Below are 23,877 nucleotides of genomic sequence, written 5' to 3' on the forward strand. Positions count from 1 at the left end.
CCTATAGTGAAAGTATTTAGGATTTTTAACCGACCAGAGATCAGATTACAACCTCTGTTTGTTTCGCTTGCTAAAGCTGGTCAATGATCTCCAGGATTTAATGGTGTTGTTAGCTTACAGCGCAGTGACAATGTGTGAAAATCTGAATTCTGTTATTTTTGGATTAAACCTATTATTCTGCCAGTACATGGAATATTTTTATTTATTTATGACAGCCAATGTAGTTTTATTATGCTCTCAGACCAATCCCAAATTTAGGACAATGCTTAGTAATTGGCTTATGTGGCTTAAAACTGCAGACAAAGGTTATTTTTGATCAATGGCTTGAAGAACACTTGTATTTCATTTGCAGAAGAAATACAAATTTGGAAATGACTACCCAAGGATAAAACACAAATAGTTACGGTAATATCAGGTTTGCTTAGCTCCTAGTGTTGCTTTAAAAAAAGCAAAATGGTATACTTTGGGGAATATTTACTTGAAATTACTATTCAAATTGGACTATTCTAAATATTTGTTCAATCCACATTAACGTTTTCCAATTGTTGATGGTGTGAAACAACTTTACTCAGTCGTTACAGTATCTCACTATTGAACCACATGCTGTCGTGCCTGAGCTGAATAAAAATGACTAAAAATTCGTTTTTAAACAAATTAAAAACTAATTAATTTACTTGACCCATAAAATTAATTAGTTTTAGTAAAATGCTCTTGTTTGCAGTCAATTTTAAAAGCACGTTGTAATTTAAACAATTTACGTACCTTTTAGCAGTTTTAGCGTAAATAAATTCTTAAAAATACTTATTAAAACGCAGATGAAACATGTGCAAATGTTATACTGGGTAAATTTAGTCTATTCGCGTATTTGAGTTGCTGTGGGATTTTTCAATTTGCCCGTTAAAGACAGTTTTTTGTTTTTTTCTATACCAAGTATATTTCCATGCAAAGTTAAAATCAATAACGTAATGGACGTGTGTATTTCATTTCCAGGGTAGTTTCGGAAAGCGTCATTCGTGTCTCTGGCGGAAATAGTGGGCGGAGTAAATAAATGCACCACCGGCTTGGGGAAGCGGTGAATGCACCGAGGTTCTCCTTCCGCCGTCTGGATGTGCAGAGAGCCGTCACATTTCGCTGGGAGGGTAAGCATTCGTGATAACGAAAATAGTATACTTTACTTGTATGTTTTCGCATCGCTTTATAGATAGGAGGAATGCTCATATAGAGGTGTTTTTGCGGTGGTTAGCTGTGTCGTAAAGTGGGTGTTTTAGCTGAATTAGTTCCCCGTGTGAGCTGTTCTTTGTGTCCTCCATTGCTGCGGTGACTGACAGGCGGAGGAGGAAAAAAAAAAAAGCAGCAGCTTCAACAACTTCAAGTTCGCCGGTTAAACCCTCCGAATAACGGGCGCTGAATGTTGTCCTGTACTCCAAAATGAAATGTTATATGTATTTTCAAATTTTAAAACAGTCGGCGACGCTTTTAGTGAGGCTTGAGAGGACTAACCGGCTTGGTTCACTGGGAGCTAACAAAAGCCGTCTCTCTCCGTCTGACCTCACCGACACGAAGCCAACTGACGCGCTCTGATACAGCTTTCTTTTCTTTTCGGAACTATTTATATATAAGCCATACTAATTATATAACGCCATAATTTTCTTCTTTCATTTTTCTATCGACAGTAGTTGTTTAGTCACATTATAAATAGAATAAATTAGACAAAGGTTGTCTTATCAGGTCAAAAAAATCTGGTTTCACTCTGAGTCATGTTTTATTTTTATTTACAAAAGACGGAAAAAAATCTGGGGAAACCCCCCTCTTTTTTTCTCTCTTTTAAAGAGCTTCAGTCATGTGATCTTGATGACGGCAAGGCTAACTTTATGGCTACTGGACTTGTCAGCTGACAGGAAACACGATGGACAACGATAATGGAAATGATTAGTTCAGCAAATATCCTCTGCAGCGCTATTATTATTATTATTATTATTATTATTATTAGTGGTAGAAACTCAAGTGGGGGAGCTATGAAGATGCCAGTAGGGGCTTTAAAAGTCCTTTTGGGTTTTCTGTTAGTCACAGTTGCTTACCAGTTTATTGAATCCCTTGAAAATTGGGAATAACCCTTTACTCAAAATTTTTCTTGACAGTGTACATCACCTTTTTTTGTTTTTATGTTGACATTGAGGCATTCATAGATTTGAAACTGTAGAAGATGTTAGTTGGGATGCATTTAATGAACAGCTAAAAATTCCATTTTTTTTTAACTTTGAAACTGTTTAAAGGTTGTTGTTTTTTTGTTTTGTTTTTTTTATCTGACGAGCTTCATTTGAGAGCAGTTAGATCAGGGGTGGGCACTCCTTTTCCTGGAGGGCCGGTCTCCTGCAACTTTTAGGTGTCTCAACTTCAACACACCCGAGTCAAATGATGAGGTCATTATCAGGACCCTGGAGAACCTGACTGCACTAAAGAGGTGATTCAGGTGTTGGATTCAGGTGTGTTGGACCAGGGAGACGTCTAAGAGTTGCAGGACACTGGCCCTCCACGACCAGGAGTGCCCACCACTGAGTTAGACAATAAAGTAGGTGAGACATGAGGCAAAGGTCATCAGGCCGGGACTCAAACCTGTGAAGTCTGCATTTAGGATTAAGGCCTCCATACTTTGGGTTGTGCTTTAACCCTGCGCTACCACAGGACACACCATTTTCTAATTTGACCAATCAACTTTATCTGACCACTTTGATTGGTTCTTCCCAGTTTGTTGCTCTTATAAAGCATTCGTAGTCAACGGATATCCTCAGGTTCAGACCCAGATTAGACATTCTGAGTGGTTTTACCTACTTTATTCTCACTCTCCATATTTTTTTCGTCCTCTATAGAAAATGTCCTGTGGGCTGTGGAAAGAGACCGTGGCTGTCGCAGAGGATTACATCCACCTGCGCTGCTCAAGCCCACACCCAGCCCCTCCACCTCCCAGCGAGCCGGCCGCCGCCATGAGGCGCCTGGCCCAGGACGTGGAGGCCCAGCACCAGGCTCGCTTTCACTCCCTGGCCCAGGGCTTCCTGAAGCACTGCGGGACGGACCTCTGCTCCAACCTCAGAAAGGTGATGGATGAGATGGTGGGGGATGGACACTTTAACTGGGGGAGGATGGTGTCCCTCTTCGCCTTCGCCGGCGTGCTGGCCAGACAGCTGCGGGAACAGACGGGCAAGAACCCGGGGCCGGACTCCGGGAAGCAGCAGGAACTGCAACAAGAGCCCGTAAGCTGCCGGGCGCTGGCGGAGACCATTGCTGATTACCTGGAGAAGCACAAAAAAGACTGGCTACAGGAAAATAATGGATGGGTAAGTTGTATATGTGTGTGTGGAAGGGGGAATGATTATTTGATGTAAAGATTTTAGATAAGAGACAGATTAATTTTATTATTATTTTGTAAACATAAGAACCAACCACATTTGGAAACCATCTGGCTTGACACGATTTTGTTTTTCCTGCTTGAGTGCATCTCAAGGTTTTACTTCTTGATTAAGCTGCCATTATTAACGCTGCAAAAGAAAACAAAATCTTACCAATTATTTCAGGTCTAGTTTCTAGTGCAAATATCTTAGAACACTTGAAATAAGACCAAACTAAATTACAATAGGATATTGTTTTAAGTCAATGATGTCTTGATGGAAAAGTACCAGTTATAAGTGCAACTGTGCTAGAGCTGCCAGTGGAATTAGCGCTTGTTCATCAATATTAAGGAATTATTAGGTTTGCAATATGCTGGAAAGTTATTTACAAGTTAGTTTTGTTTTATTTCAAGTGTATTAACAATTTATGCTCTAGAAACTACAAACAAAAACACTGAAGTTCTTGTGTTTTTGCCGTGAGGCCAACAAATGGATTGAACTAAAAATATCCTTAGGCTTTTATGCTGCAATGAAAATCTTTTAATGAATACAACTGGAATGTTTTGGTTCCTGGGAATAAAGAGCAAATTCCAGTTTTAATTTGTAAAAATGAATTTCACTCAAAGATGCAATTCAGGACACTATGAAGTCCTGAACGCTTATGGAAAAACTTCACACAATACAAGCTGAATGGCTCCTTTTATGAATGGACTTGACTAACACATTCACACACACACACACACCCTTACCCCTCCTCTCTGGAGCAAAGCTGGCAGCTGGTTCCAACAGACGCGTAACCAGCTCAGCCAGATGGACTTTGTGGTAACAGTCAAAGCTGCGCTGAATGCCAGTCCGTCTCCACATTGAAGAGCAACGTTGTATGACCAGACAAACACGCAGCTGTAGATCAGAGTGGGGAAAACACCTGGAAGTGACAGCAGGTGGATTCATATCGCCTACAAACGTGTTGCCTCGGTCTCGCTGTGACTAACACGATGTGTGTTTTGAAACCCAATTTGGGTTCAGCTTGTTTTTAATGTTCAGGACTGAGCAGCTGCTCTTGCTTTCAAGCCTTTTTATTATGTTTTCCTGCTTGTAAACAGAAGATTTTATCCTTTTTTTTTTTCTTCCTCTTCTTTCAGGAAGGGTTTTGTAGCTATGCCCTCAACGCCAGAGACTCAAGTCAGGACTCCTCCATGAAGACGGCGCTGGTTGCTGTCGCCGGGGTCGGCATCGCTGGACTCACCTTCCTCCTGGTGCGCTAGCTGGGCCGTCCGGCGTCCATTAGAAGTTCTCAGCCAGTCCGGAAATTAAGGAAATATTAGAATTGTAACGTCAATGCTGCAACACGAAGTGAACCTGTAGTGAATTCAGGGTTGTGAACTCATGTCATCGAACCGTCCGCACAAACTCGTGACTCTCTACAAGCATCGATACTGACACTCTCCTCTTGCTTGTTCCTGAAGATTGTAAACCAATTAGAATGCCTTTTTCAAATGTGGAGTGACTGACGTCAGTTTGCATATCTTTGGTTAATAACTGAAGCACAAACATCATTTTCTTTTCCATCTGTGCAGCTAAAGTACTTTTCAATTTTTCAGATCTGGGTTTAGATTTCAAAGTTATCTGCCTTTTTGGAAGACCTTACTTTAGTTGTGTTTGTGATAAATACATTATAGTTTATAATGTGTAAATTAATATATTTATATAAAAAATTAAACCTAAAGCAGTGGCCCTCTGCAGATTGATCCATACCTGACCCTGTTTTTGCTTTTCATTTAATTTTTTTCTTTTTGTTTTTGTGAACTGATCTTACAAGGTCAGCAGAGCTGCAAAATGAAAATGACATCACAATGGTGCTATGACTTGGTGAAATATTTCATATTCATCTACCAAACCAGCGACCAATCGGGCACATTTTTATTAATCGCATCTTACATTCCCCTGCCAAAAAAAAAACTAAAACAAATGTAAACATATTTTCTAATATTTATTTGACTTTTTTTTTTTTTTTGTTTTTTAATAAAAAATTGTGAAATTTGAATCTTCTGGCTTGAGTGTGATGTTTTCTTGTGTTTTTATAATTGGTGTCCCGGAGCCCGTCCCCTTCAGGTGCAGACACTTCAGCATTAATAAGATATGTTGTTCTGTCGCCTCATCCCAGCAGCATGAGGCTCCGCTTACAGTAAAGGGATGTGATCATAAAACATCCATCTGAGGCTAATTGAATCAACAACGTCCCACAAACAACCAAATTGGCTTTGAAAGTTGCATTAAAGCTGACATGTAAAAGTGTTGGATACACGGAGTAACAACTGAATGAAAAACACCCACAGTTTTTGTTAGTTTAATCAGTTTTATATTGAAAGAAATAGATTTGGACTACATTTTTTTTCTTTGTTTTGCGTGACGTCTTTGTGAGTAAAAATAAGTTGGAGTAGCGCTACTCTTGCTTGAGTGCAGTTTTTGAATGCTCTACTCACCTCTGCTTATTAGTACAAAACGTGAAATTAAGGCTTGTAAATTTAGCTTCAGAACAAAAAATTAAATCCTCATTAATCTAAAACTAAGGCTTTAAAATATTTAATGGCAAGTCTTTAAATTTTGTCGTGGCTATGTAGGTTGTTTTTTTTTTTTTTCTTAGAGAAATTTTCATTTATCTGAAATGCTGCAAAGACTAGGGCCAGTTTTTGCCACTGGGGGGCCATAAAGCAAAGGCTAACTTGTTCCTCCTTCCCTGTTTACACGTTTATTTAAATGCAAGGACAACTGAAAAGAATAGGAAGTAACTTAACACACAAACCAACTTAGCTTTAAGACGAGTTATCTATTTTGAGAAAACAGAGCTGAGAAACGTAAAGCAGCTACAAATGAACGAGAAAGGAAATATAACCAGGTTATATTTTTATCAGCTTTCAAATGCACAGCGGTGTTATGACCCAGTTGTGAAGCACTGGCCTCTCATACTTCCTCCTGTTTAAACTTCCTGCTGGTTACACAGCTGTTGAAGCTTGCAAAGCTCACAAAAGTCAACTAAACATGGCCAAACAAACGTTGGCAACACTATTCAACATTGTAGTTGAAATAACCAGCTGAAAAATGTGGTATGTTTTTTTTTTGTACTCTATTAAATTGAATTTAATTTTTATTACAGTACAAAAGTGCAAGAAAAACTTCTAGATGTTGAAGTTGTAACTGACGGCCCAAATGAGCTGCAAACGTCTCAGGAAAAACAGCTGCAGCGTAAAAGAAAGAAAGAATAAAAGAAAGAAAATACAAAAAAAAAAAGAAGCACAAACATATTAGAAGTAAAACAACGACAAAAAAGATTTACAAGAACATAATTTGTCTTTTGGCAACGTAGTCTTTCGTAGTTCACGTCAACGTTCGACAACGGGGCAACTTCTCTGCACCCTGAACCGCTGAGAAATGACCCACAGAACCAAGAAACTGTACCGGGTCCATTCAATAAGCCTGATCCAGTTTTTGAATTTTACCACCACATTATTTAACTTCCATCAGGATTGGGTTTATCATTATTATTATTATTATTATGAAATAGGTGGGGTCTTTAAACTTTAAGTCTTCAAGCCTTAAAGTGACGACGAGGCTGTTGATGAGGCCGTTTTTGGAAATTCAGAAAAAAAAAAAAATTATGCAGCTAGATTCAGTTTTCAGACAAAAAAACAAACAAACAATTTGATCAAATAAAATATATAACTAGCTAAAGCTCATCCATTCTCGATTCCTTTTTAAGTAATTTCACAGTGTTATTATTAATGTTATTCATTCCTGTACGGTTTAAAATAGTTTTAAGTGCATTCATCAAAAAAAGGCAGGTATACAACATGAAAATATATGTTTTCATAATCACAATAGCACTTCCATTGTAATTTGAGACTAATAAAAACGAACAAGCTTATTTAATTAGACTGATAACGAGGACCTATATATATATATATATATATATATATATATATATATATATATATATGTAATTAAGTAGTTAATCAAGACTACTTGATTAATTACTGTAGTTAATCATTAACTACTTTATGAGGCCTACCACTTTACCACATACTATTATGACACATGGACAGTGTGCAAACATTAACTGTATGCTAACCGTTATTCTTTCATAACAAACCTTTTTCTTTTAACTTCAGAAGTAAAAGTAAAGCCCCAAACTGAGGGGAAAGTCATAAAACACAACAATGCAAATGGATGAATCAACCTCTAAAAACTCAGCTCCATTGAGTTTCATTTAATGACACTGTCCAGATATCAAACTAGTCTCTTTGATGCAAAAGCTTTAGGTTTCTGTACTGACAGGTTGCATCTAGTACATTTTAAAAACAACAATCTCATAGATAAGAATTACATTTTATGACCAGAAAGTTAAGTGAAAGAACATAAGAACATCAATCTGGGAGAAAAAATAGAAATAATAATCAGCAAAACACTTTTTCGCCCACTAGCACAAAAGTGAAGAAAATGGTATAATTTCTGTAGCTGGTTTAGTGAAACTACTGTACAGCTGGAAGTTTGAGTTGGATAAAATATGTTTAAAATAAATTTTCAGAGGTGAGGAAGTGCGTGTGCCACACATGTTCACATACAGCTCTCTGGAAAAACTTAAAAGATCACTTAAAATGATCAGCTTCTCTGACCTTACGCTTTATAGATGTCTATGTCTGAGTAAAATGAACATTGTTTTATTCTATGAACTACTGACAACACGTCTCCGAAACGCCAAGCAGAAGTGTAGTATTTATTTGCAGAAAATGAGAAAAGGTCAAAATAACCAAAAAGAAGCAGTGCATTCAGAAACAATAATAATGAGTTCAGAAACCAATATTCGGTGGAATAACTGTGAGGGTTCAGTGCAGAGGTCTATCATCTTTTGTTTCCAGAGCTGTATGTTTGTGACACATGACAGGTTTCACACATGTATTTAATTCAGAATGAGGGCAACCCGAGGTGAAACCATTGCTGGGACCTGCAGCACTGAAACAGATCGTTTCCTTTCATACACAATCCAGTTTCATTTCTTGCTCTCTCTGTAGCATTTCTCCATTCTGTCAAACCATAGCTAAAGCCGGCTGTGATGTGGCTTCCTGTTTCCTGTTTGTTGTGTTTCGGTAAGCAAGTGAACCTGCAGCACTGTATGACGGATTGCACTGTTATAAACTAAATGAGGCGTTAAGCAGTGCTGAGTTCTTGTAGAACGACCTCCGTCAGATATGAAAGCGGTACTGAATTAAAGCGGCGGACGCCATCTGATGTTTAAACTGATGAAACTTTATCCATTTTCAATTTTCTTTATGGAGAAAAGTCCTATTTTTATAACCACTTTATCGCTTGCTAACATAAAGCCGAAGTCAACCCAGTCACCTCAGTTCAATACAAAACTATTTCATTTAACCCAAATGGAAAATAAAATGTCGTCATAGATGGTGATGCTGTGGTAGCAGTCAGTCTTGCAACATGTCTGGAGAAGCCTCTGACTGAAGACAGTTGCTGTATGACAGTTTCACGATTGCTATGACGTGCTAACAATTTGATATCAGCAGAAGACATTATATTTCACATAACATGTTCTAGGCAACACCAACAGCAGTTAGCAGGAACTGCTAGTCCACCTCATTTGTTTTTGCCACTCATCTTTAAATCTGAGTCTGGTTAGAAAGCCAAGCAGAGACACGCAAAGAGGGAGGCAGGTGACTTTTCTGGTTCTGCTTTGCTTCTCTTTCAACTGCTCTGGAGTTTGAGATTGTGCTTCAGATACAATTTGACCTTTTTGAAAAGGCAAACATGTGACTCGATGCGTCTAGCTGTCCAGACTGGATAAGGACGACTCAATTAAGTTCTAACGGAGCTCCAGAGCGGAGAATGAAAGGGAGTTTAACTGACTTTCTGCATGTTATCTGGAGCTAATGTCCGTGGTGCTGATTCTACGAAGCGTTTGACTCGTTCAGAGAAAAGGAGAAAGAGCGGTTTTCAAGGCAACAAAGGTGGTACTAGCAAGATCTACCTGTGGAAGTACCTGGTGAGTGTACAAAGTTTGGAGCTAGCAGTTTCTATTTTCATCACTGATTATCAGATGTTATCTGATGCCAAAAGGGGAACTAAAGACCTGAAAGGTTCTGTTTTCTATTATCGGTCTAGGTGGCTGGTCGTATTCTGCACTAACCTGCCCGTGTAGCCATCAGTTTCTGGTCGGTGTGTGAGTTAAGATGTCAACACAGGCGTTGGCAATGAGTTGCATTTTATTGAACGGGGACAAAATGTGTTACAGGAGCAGCGCTACAAGTGTCCAAATACGGACCGTGTAGCACTTTGCTTTACAATATTATTGTACAGTTGTTCTTGTTGTGAGGTTTGTCATAAATATCCAAAGGAAACATTTCTGGCGTTTCTTAAACACGACCCAAAAGAAAATCTCCCACGCTAGCAGCAAGTTAGCGCAGCTTAGCATAAAGTCTGCAAATGGCGGAAATCGTGGCATTTATGTCCAGATTCAAGATAGAAAAAAAACATAAACATTCTGTCTCTTACTTCATGTCCAAATAAATTAACAAAAAAAAAAACAGGCAAAAACAAAGAAAAGTTCAACATATTCAATAATAATGTTGTTATATATATATATATATATATATATACATATATATATATATATATATATATATATATATATATATATATAATTTTACTTTATTTTTTTTACAGTAACTGAAAGTAAAAAAAAAAAACTATGAGCAGGACGTTAACAGAATAAAATAACAGAAAATAAAAGTTCAGGGGAAATTATAGCTTTGTCTACTTAAGAAAAAAACTTTTACATCTGATGACAAGAATTCATTTATTTTCTTTTTAATGTTATGCAGTTGGTTTGATGAAGAAATATTTAATATTATAACAAAGCTAAGCTAACATAAACCAACTTTTGCTTTACCCAAATTAATGGTTTTAATCAAATATTATCTGCCTTGGGGGGAATATATATATATATATATATATATATATGTATATATATATACATATATATATATATATATATACATATACATATATATATATATATATATATATAAACACATGTGTTGAATATCATGTGCTATTAAAATGTTTATTAAGTACAGGCATTATTGGTCTTATGTTCCCAGGCTTCCCTGTTCCCAAGTGGGGTATAACACACAATCTGAAAAACATGTTTCCCAGCTCTGCAGCTTATTTTTGGCCAGCAGGATATTATGTGAAGAGAAGTGGGTCAGAGATCAGGTTAAATATAAAATAGATAATGAGCCCAGATTTGATGGTTTTATTGCTCCTCTGTAATTATCTTTTGACAGAGGAAAACGGATATTAATGAGATATTTTACATCATAAAAACATCAAATACGTCTTGCATAAATTAAGTGACTGTTCCTGAGAGTCCTGGTCGTCCACTCTAAGGAGCATCTCCTCTCCTTCCCCCCGTTTCTCATGACTTTGATGGGACTGAAGCAGACCATCGGGCTCCAGGCGGTCGAGAAGCTCCTCGTCTTGCATCGTGCACACACCACTTGAGTTTTAGGTGTGTGCATTCATAAAAAGAGGCGTCGATCGCCGCCTGGACCCAGACAGCCGCTCTCACAAAGGTGTTGTTTATATTCACAGCCGCGACAGAGACGGATCAGATATTTTCAGTTTGGTACACACAGATTTTGCATCCACTTATTAAAATCCTTACTCTAATTTTCATACTCCAGACGCACATAACAGGTTTACGGTTTGTTTGTTTTTTGCCGGTGTGACTATAACTGTTTGTTTCTCCACCTTTTTACTGGACAGAGCATATCCGTCTCTTGGATTTCTTCTTGGCTTTTCCATCGGAAACCTTCTCCATCACCTGGTCCGCCATCTAAACATGAGACGCAAAGGCATGCAAGCGAGTGTGACTCTCCTGTTTTCGACTTCAAATAAACACGTTGCGAATTACATGTTAACTTTTATATATATATATATATATATATACATATATATATATATCCAAAACAAAACAAAGTGAAATGACTGGTCAGCAAAAGGCAGATCCTATTCAGCTTTTTAAAGATGTGCTTTGGAATAGAAAGTTTGAGTTAAGCCACAAACCTGCTCAGGATCTGGAAACGACTTCGTCTCTAGCTTTGAGTGGAGAAGTTCATCCTCCAGGGATACCTCGAAGCTATCTATGGAGGAGAAAAAAAGAAAAAGATGACACATTAATCAAAACATTAATCAAAAAAATAATTATATATATATATACATATATAGGTTGTATATTGAATATACTGTATAATGTATAAAAAATAATACCTTTCCTCCCGGCGACTCCTTTTACCTTCACTCCAGGAATCTGCCGGAGAACGCCGGCTAGTTCCTGGTAGCGGTATGCATAACTTCAGTCTTTACTGTAACAGCAAACAGACAAGGTAACCAAATTAGAGCTATAGATAACCGGCCTCTCACTCTTCAGTTTCATAATGCTGCAGAAAGCTATACTGCAAAAGGGCACAGCATAAAAATCCAAATAAAAATGTGATATTTCCAAATGAAAATGGAACAGTACATGTGTTAAAAGAAGAGGAAGCGGAGGTAAAAAAAAAAACAACAACAAAAAACTTACCAATACTCAATAGTGATCGTCTTCATGGTTTTGCAGGAGAAGTTGTGATGAGGGCAGAGTTCTTGTGAACTCTCAGTGCTCAGCTCACAGGAATGAGATGCTCAGAGAGAAAAAAAAATAACTTCTCTCTACCAAACGGCGAAGCCACGCCTTGTGGGAGTCTGTAGAGCTGCGGTGCAGCCTCACTCAGCTTTCACAAGTCGCCCAGACTCACTTTGCTACACACTAATTTGTATGGAACAGAGCGTCTTTATTCTATGAAGACAGAAATCAGATTCTCTAGTAGAGGCTGCGACGCCGGTGACTGTTCTGCGTAAAGACAATGCAGACGAAGAACTTAAAACGTTACAGTCTAACTTCTTCTGCAAAGATGCTAACGGCTGATAACGTCTCGGACTACCGGTGACTAATGGTAGTTAGCATCTAGGATAACTGTTATTACTATTATAAGTAACCGATTAACAGTTACTTATAATAAATACACTTATAATAAATACTTATAATAAAATAGAATATATGTTAATAAGGTACTGTACTTAACTTACAGAAAACTTCTCCATCGTCGAGGCTCGGTTTGAACGGGCACGTGGTGACGTTTGACGCCTCCTACGGCTTGGAAGTCAATCTCGCGCTCATGCACCACTACTGCCATCTTTTGGCGTAAAATGGCATTGTACCAGAAATTACACCTGTTGCCGTCTGAGTAAACGTCGGAAAACAACCAATCAGAGTCAAGAGGAGGGCCTTAGCACTGGAACTTACCCGAGCAAAACCATACATCCGCCATCATCGGTGATCATACTAACTGTTAAAAGACGCCTCTTCGATTTTTTTATATATTGTTTTCCATTTTACTACTTGTATTTTGTTTATGTTGTGTAGCACTGACTCACATTCGATAGATGATTTCAAAGGTGCACTGTTATATAAAATTGATTGTCTTTTGAGCTTTACAACGTAATAATTTTATTCCCTCAAGAACCTACCTGGAGTGTCGCCTCGATTCTTTCACGCATGTTTGAGAAATGATTTTGTCTCTCGTGGCAACCATTCAGCTGTACCAAACGCCTGGGTGGACCGAGCTCTGCCAGTTTCTGAGCATCCACCTCTCAGAGAAGCCCTCCTCCAATCAGCTCCTTCAGACTAGCCAGTAGCAACTAGCATACACCTGGTGGAACTGCATAGCTGCTGAGCTCATTATACCAGCTACTTCCCAGTGCAACACTGTTAAAAACATTGTTGAAGTTCAGTAGAGGACTTCATGATAGGGGAATTTGAGAGCAGGAGTTTCTAAACAGACAAGAGGCCCAATTTCAAGATGTTAAATTTTGAAAACTGCAGTTTGTAACCCTTTTTTCCCCCCCCCCCACTTTCATTCTGTGATGCAGCTGAGTCATCACAGCATACCCTACCACAAATGCTAAGGCTAGTTAGTCGTGTGCCACAACATGTCTTCACCCAGGCTAGCTCTCTACTCTACTTGACTGAGGTAAAGAAGCATCTCTTCTGACTTCAGAAATGCAAATCTCACACCACATATCTATCGCTGACCTTACAGAGGAGCACCTGCACATCCCAGGCCTTTCAGCAGCAAGTTATCACACAGGTACGCCGGTGAGCGATCCCGTCGGTGTGATCAGAGGCAGCACAAGAGAAGGTATCGTGTGTGTGTGTGTGGATTCCAATACCGGCAGGTGATGTCAAAAGATACGTGTGCAGAACAACAGATTCATTTTCTTTCTCCAGCAAGTAATAAGCCTGAGAATTTCAAAAGCCCATTCATTCTCCCAGACTTTCCAAGTCTGCTTCTGACAAGGTAGGTTATTCGACCAAACTAGATCAAATTTGCATGGTTGCAAAACGGGTCCGACACCAAAATTCAACAGAGGCAGAAATTTCTTGAGGACAAACATTTACCATTGTTTAGACAGCAAAATTGGACAGCTCTGATCAGTGACAAGCAGATGAAATGCTCTAAATCCCCCAATTATGCATGTTCATGCTTGAGCTCAGTGAAAGTGTGACATTATAATTCATTGATTCCTAAACAGGCATAATCAATTTTCTGTCTGCGTTAAAATTCTTAGTTCAAAGAAGTTTCTGCACAACATTTTCTGCGTTGTAAATCTGTGATTAATAGGTCAGATCTAAAAACAAAGAAATAAAAACTAGAAAAATCGGTATTGGCCAGAAAAAAAACAAACGTGATCGGTGCATCTATTCAAGTCTTTCGACTGCACTTATTGAAACAGAAATCCAAACACTGGGGGTCTGTTATAATGTTACTTTTTGTTGTTTGAAGCAGGACAAGTATCAATAAAGACAAAAAAAAAAAATCATTTTCAAGCTTTAGAAACAATGATGTTTGACATTTTATTTGTTTAAAATGATATTCAGTACAAAATGTATACAGTAATACCCTTGTGTTCGTCAGTTCCCCTGAATAAAATATTTCAATCTGTTGAGCTCATGCCACATATCTGTATCTATAAGATACACTGGATTGTAGTGTTTGCTCATACAATAGCTGATGACAAAGATATAGCAATAGTACCTCTGTAACAATAAAACTAAAAAGGAAAATTCTGATGGACACACTTTCAATACAATAAAATTACATACATATTTTTCTGTAAAAGTTGCATTGCAATCTGCCCATAGTATTTTTTTAATCATTATTTTTTTTTACAAGAGTTTTAAATTCATGTATTTCTTATCATTAGCTAAAAAGAAAAAAAAAAAAGAAAAAAAGGATACAAGTTTTTAAACATTAAAAAAACCGTGATCCGGTGGCAATCTGCAATGTTGCAGCAACTCTGTCTTAGCAGGTTGTCCTGTCTGAAGCTGCTGTAACAGATCTACAATACACTTGATTTTGTTCTTTAAAACGCTTTTTTTTTGTTGGTGAAACAAGGCAACTTCTCAAACTTCAAAAATAAATAAAGCCTCCGCAATCATACTGTACCTGTTGATATGTCCAGCTTACACATATGTACGTATATGTGTATATATAAGTACATATACGTTCAGAAACGTGTACAAAATCCTTTTAAAAATCCTCCCCTGGTGTCTAAAAACAGAACGATTACGATAGCTGATGTCTGCATGCACAAGAAACACAGCGGCAATTCTTCCAGTTCGTTGGCTTCTCCTTCCTGCTCCTTGGCTTTGATTGAAATACATGGAAAAAATAATAATACACAACTCAAAAACACACACCAACACACACAAAACTATCTCACTGATCAGAGCATCAGTCTCATTGATTGGCGGGAATCTTTGACTCCGCCCCCTGGGTTGGGCGGGTCATCCTGTGGGAAGGTAACCTTATCTGGTGTGTAGTCGTTCCTCTTTAGGTCTGATAAGGGAAAAAAAAAAAAAAAAAGAAAAGCAGATATGATAAATGGCAGGTTAAAAGTCAAACAATTTATCAACTTTGGCTGGTTCACTGCAAAAAATTGTGCAGCAGTTACATATTTCCAACTTTTTTTTTTTTTTATCTCTGTAGCTTTTATTTAAAGCAGTTAAAATAAGGTAAAAATGCAACATTGGGAGGGGGGAAATACTTTTTTAAAAAATAATAAAACAGCATTTTAGTGCAGAGTAATTTAATATTTGTTATAAGAAAAAATTGATGGAAGACTAAACAATTTGGTAACACTTTATTTGAAGAAGTGCATAAGACTGTCATGACAGTGTCCTAAACCAGACATAACATCTGTTATGAACATGAAGGAGTGTTTGTGAATGTCTGACTGTTGACATGAAGTGTCATTCGGTAAATAACGACACTATTAGTGGAAAGTTGACACTTTTAATGGAAGCTTTAGTACAGCTATGCATTTAAAGTGTCATCATTTACAGAATGACACTTCATGACAACAGTCAAATATTCATATAAAGACTCCTTTATGTTCATAATAGATGCTATGTCATGTTTATAACAGTGTCATGTCAGTCTTATGCAAACCCCTTCAAATAAAGTGTTGCCAACAATTCCAATATGAAATTAAGCAACCGGTCAGCAGCTGGAAAACTGGTCTCACCCGGAAGTTTGAGTTTCCGGCAGCAGGAGTTGCAGTGGTGTTTAGTCCGGAAGTTTCTGATGGCATCGTCTCCGAGGTTGGCAGGTCCGAATATCATGTCGTACGATCTGCAGCAGAGACAGAGGGATAAGTCAGCTCCTGAACTCTCGACTTGATTGGAATTAAGAGAGAAAGTGGCGATTCGATGTTGCTCACCCTTTCTCCCCGCTCTTAATGACAGACGGATCTGTCAGGATTTCCCCGACGCCTGCAAATGAAAGCGGCCTTATTAGACACAAGAAACAGCAAATTTTTAAAAGAAATAAATGCGGCCTCGGCGCGTATACACGCGTCTTACCCTGCAGGTCGAGCACCAGCAGCTCTCCCCGGGTGTACTCGTATGTCCAGTGGCTGAAGGCCAGCATGGTCTCCTCCAGGAGGTTGGTGGGAACGATCTCGTCCCCGTTGTTGTTGTTGAACTTCCTGAACTCGCCGGTGATGCACTCTTCTATGGCAAACCACTGGCCAGCCGAGTGGCAGTACAGCAGGAACACCTCCAGAAACCTGAACACACAGAATGATGAGCGCGGCTCAAGACCAGTGATCATTTCTAAAGGACAGGAACGGCAGCAACGTCTGATTACAACAGGATTGTCAGGTGTTTTGATAATGACAACTGATGTGGTAAACAACTTCTTTCTTTTCTAAAATCTTAATGAGATAAGACTTATAAACTTTAGCATCTCATCTACAATCATCTAAAGAAAATGTTCGACTGACGAGTCAAACCTATGAAAACTACTAACCTGATGTTGATTACAGTCCTTTGTGGTATCATTAGGTTTATTTTTTTTAAAGATAGGTAATCGGCCAGAAACTGGAGCACCTCTACCAAAGCAAAAAAAAATTTTCTCATCCAGATTATGTTGAAATATTTTGATAATACATTCTCGTAGTAGTAAAATAAAATTATTTTGCTTCCTACACATCTTCTGCTCTCTGTAACTGATTGTCAACTTTGTTTCTTCTCCCAAGAAAGAACTTCCGCACTGAAGAGTGTTTCTGTCCATATGTTAGCTTATCGGCATGGCGTGATCAATGATTGTTTAAAAAAAAAAAAAAGTTTCTTGCTTTCGACTGCATTTCTCTGTACAAGTATGAAAATAAAATGGCACTATTGTTAACAAGTTTTACTAACACAGAAAGATGGGAAAGCATTCAATTAGACGATGCGAGTGTAGAAACCATTGGTACAGATGGGGTCCGGTAAAAGGCTTCAGAAATGACATTACGCTAACGCAATGTACTATTTTGTTGAAGAACTGACATGGGGTTCCCTTTCAATGTCAGAGGTTAGACAAGCTGCAAGAGGAGCAGAAAATGCTACACACTAAATATAACCGGGAATGAATGAATAATCAGGTTTCTATGAACAGGATGTGATTGCTTACCTCGGTGAGTAAGGAATCGTCTTTGGCCTGATTTGATTGAAGGCAACGGTCAGCTTCTGAGCAGCCCGCTGCTGTTGAATTTCCTTGAGAGATAAAAGAAAAAGAAAAGTTACCAAAAATCACAGGATGGCGCAATTGATTCGGGAAATGCAGTGAAACAAAAAACACTGAGCGTGAAAAATCTGTTGCTAAGGTTTGGAATTTCTTGGATCTCTCCTCTTTGAGGAAACACCCAGACCTTTTATTGCAGTGTAGCACAAAGTACATCTAAATACTCTCACCCTGAGACAAAGATGCAACACGGTCTCCTCCTTGTAGATGCTCTGCCATGTCTGGACCACCTCAGGCAGGAAGGACTTGACTATATAAAGGTGTCCAGGCTTCAGGATGTCGTACTCTGACCAAGTGCAAAGGACCTTCAGAGCCCGGCGGAGTCCTCCGCCCATCTCCTCCTTGCTGAGAAACTCTATTTTGGCACAGAGGCCCCGCTGGGCCCAGGAGGACATGCTGTTGTTGATGGTGTTTGGGGAGCTCTCCTCCAGACGGTACACCGTCACCGGCTCCCCTGCAGCCACACAGAGCAGGATGTCAGAGCCACCGGTTTGAGTGCACATTATTTCTATCCGCAGTTTTTAGATCATTCTCTCCAAGCGCTCATCTCATCAACTGCCAACCAAATGTCACTGTCTTTTAGGATGGGTTAAAATTTCACCCGACATTTGCTGCTTCTTCCACCGAGCGCAATTTTTGCCAACATAATAGATACTAGGCTCACTGCCTGGGATTTTAACTTGTCAGGCAAAATGTTTAAACTACAAAGATGAACAAAACCTGCAGGAACAAGGAAATGAATTAAAAACAAAACAAAACAAAGAGCTGAAATGCATAGCATGCAAGCCGTAAAAGAAAGGTCAATTTTATATATATATATAAAATAAAAACAGTCTAAAAGGAAATGTTCTTCGCCTCCTACGGAACCAATCTGTTAACATCAGGAGAAGAAAAAAAAAAAAGCTGTTTGAACAAGATGATTTCAAAAGCAGTTCTCTGTTCATTAGCAGCTGTTTTTGTCAGCATCTCACAAACATGGGGAAGTCCAATTCGCTTTTTATTTTAACCTGAATTAGAATCCTATTCTTTGTGGTTCGGTATGGAGCAATTCTTAGCAAAAGACTCTTAATTTGGCTGCTCCTACCAAAATAATGGCCTACGCTCCAACGCTGCATGAGCTTTGAAAATGTTTTAAAACTTAGCTATACATGCTACCTATTTAAATTTTTGAAACTTTGGCCAATAAATAACAGTTTTTGTTCTAGATTACACTTGTCTTTGAAACAATGCAAATTATCTTGTTCCCAAAAAGTAAACAAGTAGTTGCAGCACGTTTTTGTTCCCTCCCATTTCATGGGGTCTGTAGTTAAAAAGTAACAGTAAGATGGAAAATGGAATGAGAAGTGGAGAAAAAAAAAAAGTGTCAAAAATAATCCATAACAAAACTGTTTCAGTACAGAATCAATTAGAAATAAAAAAGAAAACGGCAAGTTGCTAAAATAAAAATCAGGATGTGAATTCTTTGTGTTAGTTTAGAACTGAGAACCTTTGCTCGAGTTCCTCTGGTTTGTAACTCGGCCTCATTTAATCTAGAGGCGAGAGTCTCTCAGCAGAGTCATGATGCAGAGGTCAGCTGAGTTACGCTGCTTTGAATCAGAGACGGAAAATAGCTGCGAGTTTGCATGCAACGCAATAATAAACTCATTTTACAATCTTGTGGAACAATAAAGTGCACAGTTAAGATAATGTAAATACCAAAGAGGAACAGATAAAGCGACAAGTCAAACTTGTCATTGTGAGACTGAGCTGTTAAACCGCCTACATGTGTGATGCTTTTTGTACCTTGGTAAAGAAACTAAAAAGGCCAAACGCATAAAACCTTCTTTAAATAAAACATGCTGAATAGTTTTAGTTTTTCATCTCCTAAAACCTTTCCCAGGATTTCAGATATTTTCCTAATAAAAATATTAAGCTTTTCCAGTTTAGTTTTTATATAATTATATACATTTTTACCTATCCTTTAAAGGATCTGCATACAAAATGGTTTTAAGAGGGTAGCACCATGACAACCACCATTTGCCTCTACATGACTTAAGTTATTTTACTAATAAAAAAAAAACAACCTCACATCCTCAAAGTCAAAACCAGCACTTCCACTTTAAAAAGAAGAAGCAATCTAATTTTAAAGTCATAATAACTGTAAAAAACAGACAAAACATTCAAGGCAGTACCAACACTTTGCACATTCACTGCGAAGCAAATGGCAGCAGGACTAGAATAGACCTCTTATCTGTCTTCATGCTTCCTCATTCTCAAACAGTTGGCTGGTTATTAATGAAGCGGTCAGAAACGTCAGGACTGGTGCATTATAGTGTTTTCACCTCTAGGGGGCACAGGAGTGAAGGGGATGCTCTGAGACAGCCTCATCAAGTTGTTGCGCTCCACAGCTGGAGGAAGAAGAGTGAAAAGCAAAGACTTGCTCATTACTTATATAAGTTACTGAATAATATATAACAAGTATTTATTATTAACCGAGTGGAAATGTTTGAACACCAGTGTAGTAACCTCACCTGAGTACTGATAGCTTTCCATAGGCTTGAACGGTGAGCCGATCGCTGAAGAAACAGAAATGAATGCCTCTTTAACCAGACTTAGACTTCATCTAGCCAGATTTTAGTAATCCTGAGCAGTTCCGGCGCCAACCACTAGATGGCCATACATAATTAAAAACCAAGAAAACAATCTAAAACGGCTTGATGCAACAGGTAGTATTAATAGTTGTTACAAATTTACATAGCATTCAAAATTTGTCATGTTACAAACACAAACGTCAAAGAATTTTGGAGGGATTTTATGTGACAGACCAACACAACATTTTGCATATTTGTAAAGTGAATGAAAAAAAACCCCCAAACAAACATGATTGACGGAACGTTTTAAAAAAGTAAAAGTGTAATGTAAAAATTAGACTCGCTAATAAATATCTTTGGTCTAAATGAGGTCAACTAGTTTATCTTGTAGGGAGACTCACAGTCCTTCCTGGCTCCGAGGTGGCTGTGGCGTGCCGAGTAAAGGGAAACAGCAGCTGTAACCACACAAGAGGAGCAGATAAGTAAAGGTCTCATTCACAAAAAAACAAACAAACAAAAAAAAAAAAAAACTATGGTCAGCATTAAGTGAAGGTTGGCATTAAATACAAGATGTTTCTGGTATAGAATAATTACTTTTTTGTTTTATTGTAAAATGCCTTAAATCCAGCCTGAACTGTACAAACACCACAGATTCCACTCCGTCTTTTATTTAACCAAGATTGAAGTTTAGAGAACTTCACACTCAAAAGATCCTGAGAAAGGTAAGCGTCCAAACTGATATAAAAATCTGTATCGGTCCAGAGATTGAAACAAATGTACATGTTTGACCAAGGTAGTCAACCTGCTGTTTTTGTCAGATTCTTTATTTATTTATTTTACTTTGGCTGTTGCATTTTCCTAATTAGAAAATTAGGCATTTTCCTAATTGCATTTCCTAATTTTCCTAATTGCATTGACCGAACAAATTAAAGTTGTTTTGTTTTACACGTTTGACCAAGCTTGTGAAACTACTTGTGGAAATTAAGTGTGCTGTACTGGTACAGAGTTAATAAATGTCTGATTCAGTATATTCATGATAAAACTAGAAGAAAGGTTTTCAGTCAGTTCTGTTTTTCTATATCAGATTGTATCGGTCGATACCAATCCTCAGATATCTGTATCGGTAATATGCCAACAGAGCGACAACAGTTCTTACCATTTAATGTTTCTTCCTCAGGAGGTCTCCTGATTGACAGAGAGACAGAAAAATAGAAAGAAAGAGAGAGAGAGAGAGAGAGAACTGATCAGTGAACCAGTCATTAGAACCCTGATTTAATTTGTCACCACTTCCACTTTATTGTGTCGAAGCTTTTGTAAAGCTAGATTTGTGGAAAGGTGATGTTTAAACAGACACTTACAGGGTGCTGGCTTGGGCTGATTTCACCTGAACCCTTTCCTGGTAGAGAAGCAACATGTTAAACACAAATCCACATGTCAACCTTTACACACACACACACACACACACATGCACACACACACTCAACAAGCTCTTACTAGTACTGCTGCTCTAGGGATGTCTTCAGCTGAAACTCTACTCCTGTCCTTCTTTGTCAGAGCTACACAAACACAATAAACCATCAGAAATCGTTGCTACATCATTGTTACCATTGAAGGGAGGACACAGAACTAGAAGATCTAATTTGTAGTTCTCGTTTTCAAACTTACTTGAGTCTGGATGAAGAAAAGCCGGGGTCCTGTCAAACTCTGTGAAGCCAGCGTAGGAGTTGACCGCTCGGATGAGACCGTGACCTTCAACCTGCATCCGCAAGAGAACAAGTGGAGACGCAGACAGAAAAAAAAACCAGAATGAGAAGATGAAGAAGATTTGATTTTCATGTTATCTCTGAGCAAAAAGCTGCATATGCAGGGATTGTTGGTCATATACAACACAACCAACATGATACATGTTGGCTCACAATAAACTTTTGTTATTTACAAAAGTTTGTAAAAGTGTCATCTTTTAGCTCCCATGGTTGCCATTTTTAATTCTGTACAATAAACCAAAAACACAAGGAGTAATTTGCATTTTCTTTCTCATCTGTTCTTTAATTTCTCTAGAGAGGGTCATGATATACGTTGCTTTTTTGAGATCTTTTAATCTGCCTCATGCTATACAGATGGGACTTTATTATGATTGATAATAATAAAGAATGATATAATATTATTAAGGCCAGGCTGGTTTGGACAGCTTTTTAATTTAATACAATTTAATTTACTTCAGTCATCTTTATATTAAATTTTGACAACTTTAATAGTATAATAAAACAAAAAACCGAAGAAATTTGAGACAACACTATTTAGATGCTCTATTATAAAGTCATTTACAAATGCTACTCAAAAGCTAAAGCAACTTCATCATTTAACCTCATGCTACGCTATGCAGAAGCTCTGTCTGCATTGAAGATGATACAGAGATCTATAATGAACCTACTTTCTGATTAATTAAGCTTATAATTATTTGACCACTTGGGGGCACTCAAACAGCACCGACTTTAGACTCAAATGTTTTGCAGACACCTGAACATGGGAAGAAAAGGAAGTTAAGTTAATGAACGTTAACTTATTCATTAGGTTAATGTTTAAAATAAACGGTCTCCACATTTTGGACAGCAGCACCAGTGCTGCATTCTTTGTGCCTTAAATGAGCATGGATGCCTTCAGGTACGCAACCACAAAAACATCCTGCAACATGGAGATTCACAACAATGTGAATTCATCAACTTTATTCTTCTTTTACTGTTAGGGCCGCCACTAACAATTATGCAACATGGAGATTCACAACAATGTGAATTCATCAACTTTATTCTTCTTTTACTGTTAGGGCCGCCACTAACAATTATTTTAGAAGCCAATTTATTGATTATTCAGATGATTAATCGATTAATTGGATAAAAAGTGGCACAATTTGGAGATTTTATTATTAAACTACTGAAGACTTTTCTATAAATATTAGAAATATATTCAAAGGTGGAAATAAATAACTAAATTCCTTTTTAAAATAAGAAAATAAATATTTATTGCCTACAATACAATGACAGCATTCCTTTAGTGAATTTGAACCGATAATTGGATTGTATATGTATTTTGTGCAACTTTGGCTTAATTACTTCTCTGAATATATTTTTAATTTTCAGCAAATGGCCTTTTTTGAGTCTGAACACTCCAGCTGGCGATTAATTGATTACTAGTTGATTATTTCAATAATAATCAACTCACAATTAATTGTTTCAGCCGCAATTACTATTGTACCTTGCTTTATAGTATGACCAATCACATCCAAATATTAGTAAAAATGAATTCCCTGATCAATGTTCCTATAAAAATTTTAAGATTCCAATATACACACCTGTGATCTGATTGGTGTGGCCGAGCTTTGCTGTCTGCTGGAGGTCTCTTTGGGCGTAGAGTGCTGCATATCCACGTTGTCTTTATGTCCTGAGTCCAAATAGAAGATTAGTCCAACTTGGAAAAACTACCAACTGTTCTCCGATAATGGTGAAGTAATCTCAGCTTCAATGTCAGATTTTTTCCTCTAACCTCCAAGTGACAAACGTACACCACGAAATATAACACGATTACATAAATCACTCTTCAAAAGCTCAAACTGACGTTGAGTGAAATCTGGCCACACCCAGGAACATAAAAACAAGTCACTCGTAGTAGACAGAGGAAAAGAAAAAGCAGATGAAG

The 23,877-nt window shown here is 37.9% G+C and overlaps 2 protein-coding genes and 1 long non-coding RNA gene across 6 annotated transcripts in view; 1 reads left to right on the forward strand and 2 right to left on the reverse strand.

Annotated features, from left to right (window-relative positions):
* The first annotated feature begins 972 nt into the window (after positions 1-972).
* Positions 973-5,428, forward strand: bcl2l10 (BCL2 like 10). Its single transcript, XM_044096851.1, has 3 exons — positions 973-1,139; positions 2,868-3,332; positions 4,526-5,428. The coding sequence occupies exons 1-3, from the start codon at positions 1,077-1,079 to the stop codon at positions 4,646-4,648; spliced, it is 651 nt and encodes a 216-aa protein (XP_043952786.1). The 5' UTR covers positions 973-1,076; the 3' UTR covers positions 4,649-5,428.
* A 5,261-nt stretch (positions 5,429-10,689) lies between these two features.
* LOC122819850 lies at positions 10,690-13,031 on the reverse strand. Of its 3 annotated transcripts, XR_006368677.1 has the most exons (6): positions 13,017-13,031; positions 12,576-12,729; positions 12,031-12,339; positions 11,721-11,815; positions 11,517-11,593; positions 10,690-11,286 (listed from the first exon to the last, which is right to left on the reverse strand). It is a non-coding gene; the product is annotated as an uncharacterized LOC122819850 (long non-coding RNA). The 3 variants fall into 3 exon arrangements; XR_006368678.1 differs by lacking the exon at positions 13,017-13,031 and having other exon boundaries at positions 12,031-12,285; positions 12,576-12,785; XR_006368676.1 differs by lacking the exon at positions 13,017-13,031 and having other exon boundaries at positions 12,576-12,785.
* A 1,358-nt stretch (positions 13,032-14,389) lies between these two features.
* trpm7 (transient receptor potential cation channel, subfamily M, member 7) overlaps positions 14,390-23,877 on the reverse strand; it is a 42,088-nt gene continuing 32,600 nt past the window's right edge. For both annotated transcript variants that reach the window (XM_044096881.1, XM_044096891.1), the window contains exons 27-40: positions 23,534-23,622; positions 21,853-21,943; positions 21,682-21,743; positions 21,546-21,583; positions 21,344-21,372; positions 20,589-20,642; positions 20,128-20,172; positions 19,939-20,004; positions 17,788-18,071; positions 17,507-17,589; positions 16,414-16,619; positions 16,272-16,323; positions 16,077-16,183; positions 14,390-15,388 (exon numbers count right to left, since the gene is read on the reverse strand). In XM_044096881.1, the coding sequence (XP_043952816.1) occupies positions 15,276-15,388; positions 16,077-16,183; positions 16,272-16,323; positions 16,414-16,619; positions 17,507-17,589; positions 17,788-18,071; positions 19,939-20,004; positions 20,128-20,172; positions 20,589-20,642; positions 21,344-21,372; positions 21,546-21,583; positions 21,682-21,743; positions 21,853-21,943; positions 23,534-23,622 (1,319 nt within the window). In that variant the 3' untranslated portion in view covers positions 14,390-15,275. The remainder of the gene's footprint in view (positions 15,389-16,076; positions 16,184-16,271; positions 16,324-16,413; positions 16,620-17,506; positions 17,590-17,787; positions 18,072-19,938; positions 20,005-20,127; positions 20,173-20,588; positions 20,643-21,343; positions 21,373-21,545; positions 21,584-21,681; positions 21,744-21,852; positions 21,944-23,533; positions 23,623-23,877) is intronic.

The sequence above is a fragment of the Gambusia affinis genome, linkage group LG02, assembly GCF_019740435.1.
Source record: "Gambusia affinis linkage group LG02, SWU_Gaff_1.0, whole genome shotgun sequence".
Lineage (NCBI taxonomy): Eukaryota > Metazoa > Chordata > Actinopteri > Cyprinodontiformes > Poeciliidae > Gambusia > Gambusia affinis.